This window comes from Gossypium hirsutum, chromosome A07 (assembly GCF_007990345.1).
Source record: "Gossypium hirsutum isolate 1008001.06 chromosome A07, Gossypium_hirsutum_v2.1, whole genome shotgun sequence".
Taxonomy (NCBI): domain Eukaryota; kingdom Viridiplantae; phylum Streptophyta; class Magnoliopsida; order Malvales; family Malvaceae; genus Gossypium; species Gossypium hirsutum.
In genome coordinates this window covers 29,107,670-29,117,862 of record NC_053430.1, presented here as the reverse complement: position 1 = coordinate 29,117,862, position 10,193 = coordinate 29,107,670, and the positions used below count along the sequence as shown (strand labels likewise).

Genomic DNA, 10,193 nt, shown 5'->3' with positions numbered 1-10,193 from the left:
TATAGCCAAATTTCAACATTATTTTTCTATTTTTTTCTATTTTTTCATACTGTTTCTTGCGTTATTTCTGCGTGTTTGGTTTCTGTCTTTTCATTCTTTTTTACAGGTGGTGGTTGACAGTGACGGTGGCAAACCTTGAGCCACGAGACTGCTAGTGAAATGGAGTAGTAGCGGTGCAGGCTAGTGTGCGATGCCAGAAACCCTAGGGTTTCTGGCTTTCTAAACACATAGTTTAAGTTGTGGGGCCTGTCGGGCCTTAGGCTATTAGGTTTGTAATTTAGGTAATAGGTTTTAAATTTGGGCTTGTAATTTGGGTTGGTATTGTAATTGGACTTTGAACTTATTTTTTTTTATTTTTGGTTTGTTTTTTTAGTTGGGCCCGGGCAAAATTGGGCTTCTACAATTAGTACCCAACATTTTTCTTTACCTCGCAAGTTTTTTGCGCAACTATTCACCTCTTGCTTCATATGTCGCAGTTGCAACTGCCCATTTCTTTTATAGAGGTCTCGAGTTTGATGTACCTCTACTAATACATAAGGATCGCCTTGACCATTTTGCACTAGCTCAATCAGTAAAGAATTGTCTGACTCCACTTTTATTACTTATATCTCTCTATCCCAAGCCAACATCAGTCCTCGTAGTAACGCCCTTGCCTCAGCTTGGAAGACACCAACAACCCCAATATTTCCAGCAAATCCTACAACTCGACAAGTATTAGAGTCATGTAACGCAACACCTATCGAAGTAGTCTGAGTATTTCAATCCACTAATGCATCAGTGTTCAACATGATCCAAATGACTGTAAACGATCTCACCATTCATTATTTGCATAACTCAGAAGATCACTTAACTGTAATATTAAATTTAACGAAAAATATTTACGTGTACCATTAATTAATATAAAAATTTTATTTTTAATCAACTCTTTAAACCGGGCGTAGCTGAGTAATAATATCTTTAATAAATAAAGTCCATATCCATATATTGTGATCATTAAATGAGATTGAGAATATCCCGTTGCTCCTCCAAAGCAGACTTGTACACTGTAAAACATTCTATTATTGATAAGCAGGAAGATGAGGTTGTGAAGCTGTTTTAAATTTTAATTGAATCTAATGGTTGAAAATGATTGGCCCATCTTATAAATTTAATTTTATGTACATACATTGGATGGCTGATTCATAATTTTAAATAATGGAAATCCTGAAAAAAGTTTCCCTATTGCAAACTTCCCCACTTTTTGTACCAACGATTCTGGCTTGGGATATGCGACATCTATTTTCGCCTTTGATGTTAAAAAAACTTATTAAAATTTTAAAATCAATGTTTTTTTCTATTAAAAAAGACAAACCCAGTAAAGTTAGGAGAAGTGCCAAAGGAAATGTGCTGTAAATTGAAAGCTATAAAATTGAAAATCCAAAAAAGATTCCATGGGACACCCCAGGAGAGGTTGGTCAGTAACCAACACGTGTTCCTGTACCTCTTGTCAGGCTCAACACTAATTGCTTACACTTTGTTTGGTTCGCCGTATTACCCAATCCATTACGCCCCGATTACGTGCGTATTACATTACGCCCCTATTCCGGCGTTTGGTTCGCTGTAATAGGTATTACGCGCGTAATCGGTTACGCCCCTAATCCCCAAATTCCCGTGTTTTCCAATCCCTTCCCTTTTCGCTGTATTAGCTATTACTTCCGGCCTCCCTCCCCATCTCCCTGTTTTACCCTCCCTCCCTACCCGACCCTCTCCCTAATCATTTTCGCCGTCCTTTCTCTTCATCTGGATTGAATTACATCGAAGGATCTACCACTAATTTCCCTTCTTTGATCCTCTCAATCAAGGTATTCTCAAATTATTTTCCTACTATTTTTGGGTTTTTTTAACCCTCTGTTTCATTCAGTCCTTTGGCTTTTTTTTTTCCTCCGTTTTTTTCTTCCTTCTCTGTTTCATTGTTTTTTTTGTTAATTTTGCTTATGTGATTATAAACACAGTGAATTTAGTGTTGGGATAGCTTTGATGTTACTGGGTTTTATTTTTATTTTTACAGTTTCTTTTCTCTTTTTTTCCTACTGGATTTTATGCTGCGTTTGATTGAATCTTTTTGTTAATTTTTGCTTTACTTTCTATTCATATATGTTTATGAGTGATGATAAAAAATGTGAATTTAGTGTTAGAACAGGTTTGGTTTTAACGGGTTTGATTTCTTTTTGCTGTCATCCGAAACAACCCAGAGAAGGGTCTTTTGTTGTTAAAGGATTGCTTGAGTGATTCTGGTACATTGCCTTCTTCTTTTACTTTTTGCTCGTTGATTCATGGTTTTGTATCTCAAGGGAATATGGATAGAGCAATTGAGGTGTTGGAGTTGATGACAGGTGATAATGTTAGATACCCTTTTGATAATTTTGTTTGTAGTTCAGTGATTGTTGGTTTTTGTAAGATTGGGAAACCTGAAGTTGCAGTTCGGTTTTTCGAAAATTGTATGAATTCAGGAGCTTTAAAGCCTAATGTTGTTACTTATACAGCTCTTTTAAGCAGTTTTAATCTGTTGGGTAAATTTGATGAGGGTTGTGAGTTGGTTTATAGTATGAAAAAGGAAGGGCTGGCTTTGGATGCTATTCTTTATAGCTGTTGGATTTTAGGGTATTTTAGAAATGGGTGTTTAATGGAGGCTTTGAGAAAATATAGAGAGATGGTTGAAAGAGGAATAAACCCTGATACTGTGAGCTACACTGTCCTTATTGATGGGTTTTCGAAGGAAGGTAGTGTTGGGAAGGTTGTTGGATTTCTGAAGAAGATGTTGAAAGACGGGGTGATGCCGAATGTGATTACGTATACGGCAATCATGTTAGGTTTCTGTAAGGAAGGGAAATTCGAGAAGGCATTTAGGTTGTTCAAGGAAGTTCAAGATATGGGGATTGAAGTGGATGAGTTTATGTATGCAACGTTGATTGATGGAGCTTGTCGGAAAGGAGATTTTGATTGCGTCTTCCATTTGTTAGATGGAATGGAGAAGAAAGGGATTAAGCCAAGTGTTGTTACTTATAACATAGTCATCAATGGTTTGTGTAAGGTTGGGAGGACATCTGAAGCAGATAATGTATTCAAAGAAGTAGCCGGTGATATTATAACATACAGTACTCTGTTGTATGGTTATACCGAAGAAGGGAATATAAAAGGAATTATTAAGACGAAAGAAAAATTGGAAAAATCTGGTCTTTGTATGGATGTTGTTGCATGTAACATACTTATCAAAGCATTCTTTATGGTTGGTGCATTTGAAGATGCTCGTGCACTCTACCAAGCAATGCCGGAAATGGATTTAAATGCAGATTCGATTACTTATTGCACAATGATTGATGGCTACTGTAAAGTGGGCAGAATAGAGGAGGCACTTGAAGTATTTGATGAGTATAGGGTGTCATTAGTTTCTTCTGTTGCATGCTATAATTGTATAATAAGTGGGCTATGCAAACAGGGAATGGTCGATATGGCCATTCAAGTGATTATTGAACTTGGTGAGAAAGGTTTCATTTTGGACATGGGTATCTCTATGATGTTGATCCGGGCAGCTTTTTCTCAAATGGGTGCAGTGGGTATAGATATATTACACAAGGATTGCAACTCAATCTCACATACTTATTAACTGCTATAACCATTACGAAATACACAAGTTGTTCAGGAAAAACAAGACAGCACACCATTGTAAGACTTGTGAAAACAATTGCAGAATATAATAGCAGAAAAAGAAAAATGAAAGTTGCTCACAGTTTTTCTTTTCCTTGTGCTGATTCAAAATGAAATGTTCAACATTTCCATGCTTAAGCTCTCCATCATGGCGTTTTCCATGAATCCGCATTTAGCCGGTGCAGACTTGTAGAAACTGCTTAGCCTTTGCTTGAATGAGCATGAAGAAAGAGGAATGATAGGAATGTTCTCACAGTTGCAGAGCTCAACCATGTAACCATCTGGATCATGAAAGAATACCTGATCAACCCTGTTCCCTTGGTCTTCGACCACCGCCGTAACATACTTCATTCCCATGTCTTGCAGCCTCCTCATGACAAGGCCAACATCAGTACACTGCTATTTCAAACAGAAACTTGTTAGTGCTGCTTGGTTTCTGAAAGATTCAACTTGGTTTCATTTTGCTATAACTGGAAGGATATGTGATTATCCTTTGGATTAATCGGTCGAGGTTCAACGATAGTGTCGAAATCATCGATTGATGGATTCTCAATTAAGTGTATCCCAATGCCATAATTATGTTTAAATATGATTAAATTATTTATTATTGATATTAATCTTATTAAAATTTAAATAAAATAATTTACCAAAACAAATTTCTGCTAATTATTAAGAATTTTATTAAATTATATATTTTAATTAAAATATATTAAATAATAATTATGTTTAAATATGATTAAATTATTTATTTTTGATAATAAATAATCTTATTAAAATTTAAATAACAATAACAATAATCATTTACCAAAACAAATTTATGCTAAGGGTATTCTGGTCATTTTAGTTTTCTCCATTATGCTATTACACCTCTATTACATTCAACCAAACACAGTTTTACTATTACGCCTCTATTCCATTACATTCAACCAAACAGTTGATTTGCTATTACACCTCTATTCCATTACACCTCTAATCCAATCCAATACACCTCTAATTCAATACAGCGAACCAAACGTGCTGTTAGAGTTTCAGCAAATCAAGATATTGATTTTAATAAAGACTTTATCAATTTGCATTTATTACCATTATTAAAGTCGCTCTTTACTTAAACTTTCATCAATTTTTATTTTCAGTATTGAAAATAAAAAGTTTGCACTATCGTTAACAAACTTTAATAAATATATACATAATTTTTTTGGAAATATATACATATTTTAATCATTCATTAATTTGATATTATTATACATTCATTTTAATTACCTAACTTTAATAATTTTCATTTTATCACTCATTTACTTTTAAATTTAATTTTACTTTTTGTAATAAAAAAAACCTATAACCTATAAAATTTTCTAGGAAATTAAATTATTCAATTATAGAAATGGAATCCAAAATTTTCCCCATAACCTAATTCTCTATAAAAACTTAATTTTTTTCCTCTAAAATCTCAGGGTTTTCCTTAAGGAAACATAGGTTTCTTTTTCCTATTTCCTAAAAAAATTAAAAATTAATTTTAAATAATAAAAGAAATTAGAAAGATAAAAACAATTTATTAAAATAAAATTAATTCTACAAAGGGAAAATAAAGAATATAGAAAAAATGATTTTTTTGACAAAATTCAAGTTTTTCTAATAAAAACTCAAGTAATTCTCTATAAAACTTAGATTTTTCCCTTTTACTAAAAAATCTAAAGTTAATTCTAAAAAAATAAAATTAATTTTTAAAAAAGCTAAATAAGTAATTAAAACAAAAATTTATTAAAATTGGGATACAAAATGAGTAACTAACTATATAGTTGACCCTAAAAAAAAAATAACTTTAGCCTTATGTTTAAAGTCCATCTACTTATTTCCTTTAGATTTCGTAAGGTTTATTATTAATTAAATTCTCAATTAAAGATGAATTTACATTCTATTAATTTAATAATTTTTAATTTAATTAATTATTTATTTATTTTATTAGGCTTAATACATAATTTGGTATCTAAGTTTGATACATTTTGTAAATGTAGTAGATGTGTTATTTTCTGATCCAATATGGTACTTGTGTTTAACAAAAGTTATACACTTTGATACTTTAAGTTTTAGAGTTAATTTAATGAAAATTCATAATTAATTAATAATATTAGTAGTTAACTTTCATCAAATCGATCCTAAAACCTGAATTAAAACACTTTGAACGAATTGTATTTGACAAATTAAATGCAAAATTTAAAAAATTCACAAGTAACACTAAATTTATTCTATAAAAAATCATGAAAAATTCAAAGATAATTTCATTAGCAATTAACTTTCATTAAATCTATCCTAAAATCCGAAATAAACACTAAAAAATTAACATTGTTACCTTAAAGTATAAAAGTATATAACTTTTTTCAAATATAGATATCACATTATATCAAAAAAATTAACATAGATACTACATTAGAAAAAAGTGTGAAACTCAAATACTAAATAATATATTAAAATTTTTAATTATTATTAAGTTGAATTATAAATTACTATACATTTGAAAATAAACATAGCTTATGCTGTAAATAAAAGAAAAAAGATTAAAATAAAAAAAAATTCTCGCTAATTCTAGTTGTTTTGAAACTAGTTACTGCTGCTGTTTTCTTATCTTGTTTCGGCTAAAGCATGTAATTATATAAAACTTCTAGTTATAAATACATAGGAGAGGTACATTTAACAAGGTAATGCACCATTACATATACATGAATTTGTGTGAAAAATAAAATAAAATAAAAAAAACACACACAGATTTTACGTGGAAACTCTTACGGGAAAAAACTACGGGCAGAGGAGAAGAAATTTATTATGTCGAATTCGAATGATTACAAGAAGAGTTTCAACTACATCTATATATAGGTTGAAAAAACCTAATTCTAATCAAAGTCAAATATATTATGTTAATTAATGCTAAATATATTATACTTATAAATACTAAATCTTCTAGAAAGAAGATATATGTTGTTTAACTTGACTTGCAAGCAATCTCTTAGAATTTGGGTCACACAACTTTAACAATCTCCACCTTAACATAAATTCTCAACGAACAAGTTTTTCACCTCTTCCATAAAACCCCTTAAGGGTTTAACTTCAACAATGAACACCAACCAAATCTAAGCAATGCTCAAACTTGGTTATAGGAAGTGACTTAGTCATCATATCTGCAAGATTTTCATGAGTACTAATTTTGCTCATAACAATATTACCACGAGCAATAATATCACAAACAAAATGATAACGAACATCAATGTGTTTTGTTCTCTCATGAAACATTTGATCTTTTGTAAGGAAGATTGCACTCTAACTGTCATAAAATACTGTACTAATTTGAAGGTCTTAATTGAGTTCACCAAAGAGTCCCTTCAACCAAATAGCTTCTTTACAAGCTTCAGTAATCGCCACGTACTTAGCTTCAGTGGTAGACAAAGCAACTGTAGTTTGCAAAGTTACTTTCCAACTGATTGCACAACCTCCGATTGTAAATACATAACCTGTGAGAGATCTTCTTCTATCAAGGTCTCCAGCAAAATCGGCATCAACATACCCAATGACTCCATCTCTAATTCTTCCAAACTGTAAACAGACATCAGTAGTACCTCATAAGTATCTTAAAATCCACTGAACTATTTGCCAGTGTTATTTACGGGGATTCGTCATGTATCTGCTAACTGCACTAACTGCATATGATAAATCTGGACGAGAACAAACCATGCATACATGAGAGATCCCACTGCACTAGAGTATAGAACATGTAACAAGTACTCAATCTCATTATCTGATTGTGGAGACAAAGCCGATGAAAGTCTGAAATGAGCTGCTAAAGGAGTACTAACAGGCTTAGCACTCTGCATATTGAACCTGCAAAGAACTTTCTCAATATACCCCTTCTGACTTAGGTACAATTTACTTGCTTTTCTATCTCTAAGAATCTCCATACCAAGTATCTTCTTTGCTGGTCCTAAATCTTTCAACAATTTACTTGCTTTTCTATCTCTGAGAATCTCCATACCAAGTATCTTCTTTGCTGGTCCCAAATCTTTCATCTAAAATTCTTCACTTAGTTTGGCTTTGACCTTTCTTATCTCTCCTTTATCTTTTGCTGCTATCAACATGTCATCAACATAAAGAAGTAGATACACGAAAGAACCATCACTGTTTTTCTTAAAGTAAACACAACTATCAAAACTACTTCTTTTGAAATCATGAGAAGTCATAAAGGAATCAAACCTCTTGTACCACTGTCTTGGTGACTATTTCAAATCGTAAAGGGACTTTTTCAGCAAGCAAACATAGTCCTCTTTTTCTGAGACTGTAAAACCCTCTGGTTGTTGCATGTAAATGTCCTCCTCAAGTTCTCCATGCAAAAATGCAGTTTTTACATCTAACTGCTTAAGCTCCAAATCATGCATGTCCACAATACCAAGCAAAGCTCGAATCGAACTATGCTTCACAACTGGAAGAACACATCTGTGAAATCCACTCTTGGAATTCAACTGTAACCCTTTGCAACAAGCCTTACTTTATATATGGGTTCTTCAACTCTTGGAGTCCTTTCTTTCTTTTTAAACACCAATTTACAACGAACAACCTTTTTACCTTTAGGAAGTTTCACAAGATTCCATATTCTATTTTTGTGGAGTGATTTAATCTCCTTTTGCATAGCAAACATCCACTTTTCTGAGTCTTCACAGCTAACTGCCTGAGAATAATTAGATGGCTCTCAGTTTGCATCTATATCTTCAGCATATTTAAAGCATAAGCAACTAGATCAGCCTCGGCATACTTCTTTGGAGGTTTAATTTCTCTTCTAGATCTATTTTTGGCAATAGAGTATTGTGGTGAAGAAGCAACACTATTCTTAGTTTTTGTACTAGCTTGAGGAGTCGACTCTGTATTAATCTGATACTCCACCTGCTTTTGATTTTTTTTATTGGAAGAGTCTTTAAGAGATAAGTTAGGTAGCATAGCAGTTTCATCAATAAACAACATCTCTGCTAATCACAACTTTTCTATTTTCAGGAACCATAACTTATACCCTTTTACACTGGCTTTATAACCAAGAAAAACACATTTAATGGATCTCGGTTCCAATTTTTCATTTTCAACATGAGTATACATAGGACACCCAAAGATCTTTAAGTCAGAATAATTAGCAGGATTAACAGACCATACCTCTTGTAGAGTCTTTTTCTTAATGGCAATAGATGGAGATCGGTTGATTAAAAAACATGCAGTAGAGGCTACTTCTGCCTAAAACGACTTCGATAAGTTGGAATTTGACAACATACATCAAACCTTTTCTATGATCGTTCTGTTCATTCGTTCTGCAATGCCATTTTGCTGTGGAGTATGACGAACTATCAAGTGTCTCACGATCCCTTCTGACTTGCACTGTCTATTAAACTCATCAGAACAAAACTCTAAGCCATTGTCTGTGCGAAGGTATTTTATTTGTTTTCTCGACTATTTTTCAATCATAATTTTCCAAGGCTTAAATGCGAAAAACACATCGCTTTTCTGCTTCAAAAAGAATGCCCAAACTTTTCTAAAAAAATCATGAATAAAAGTTAGCGTATAATTAGCTCCACCTCTCGAATGCACTCTGGATGACCCCTACAGATCAGAATGAATATACTCCAATGTTCCCTTCATGATATGGATTCCTCTGGTGAATCGAACTCTCTTTTACTTCCCAAAAACACAGTGCTCACAGAAATTCAGTTTGCAAATTCCTTGCCCATCAAGAAGTCCTCTTTTGCTCAATTCTGCCATTCCATTCTCACTCATATGCCCTAGGCGCATATCTCAAAGTTTAGTAATATCATCATCTGACAAGGAAGAGAAGCGACAGCTGCATCACCAGTAACAGTAGAACCTTGCAAAACATATAACTTGGTAGTCTTTCTTAGCCCTCTCATCACAACAAGAGAACCTTTAGAAATCTTTAAAAACTCACTTTCAGCTGTGTATTTGTACCCTTTTGAATCAAGAGTACTCAACGAAATTAAATTTTTCTTCAATTCTGGAACATGTCGTACATCACTAAGTGTTCTGACAACTCCATCAAACATCTTAACTTTAATTGTTCCAACACATGCGATTCTACACGAAGCATTATTTCCCATCAAAACAAGACCTTCAGACACTATTTCGTAAGTTGTAAACCAATCCCGATCGGGATTCATGTGGAAGGTGAAACCTGAATCAAGTATCCACTCCTCGTCACTTTAGAATTGTTGACAGAAGCGACTAGAAGTTCACCATCGCTATAGTCTTCTACAACATCAACTTCACCAGAATTTTCTGGTTATTTTCCCTTTTGATTCGCAGCCTCCCTTTTAATCTTGTTCTGTAGCTTATAGCACTCAGATTTAATGTGTCTTTTCTTCTTGCAGAAGTTACAAGTTTTACCTCTGTTTGAAGACTTTGATCTACCCTTAGATTTACCGTGAAGATTCCGTTCCTGTGTCCTTTTATGATCATCATCAGCATTCTGGTCT

At 33.0% G+C, this 10,193-nt stretch overlaps 1 protein-coding gene across 1 annotated transcript; it reads left to right on the top strand.

Moving 5' to 3' along the window:
• Positions 1-2,200: 2,200 nt before the first annotated feature.
• LOC107955835 (pentatricopeptide repeat-containing protein At5g57250, mitochondrial-like) lies at positions 2,201-3,974 on the top strand (the record flags this gene model as incomplete). The annotated part of the gene is made up of 1 exon (XM_016891625.1): positions 2,201-3,974. A coding segment is annotated over one exon (1,443 nt), but the record flags the coding sequence as incomplete, so codon positions are not given.
• Positions 3,975-10,193: the final 6,219 nt, after the last annotated feature.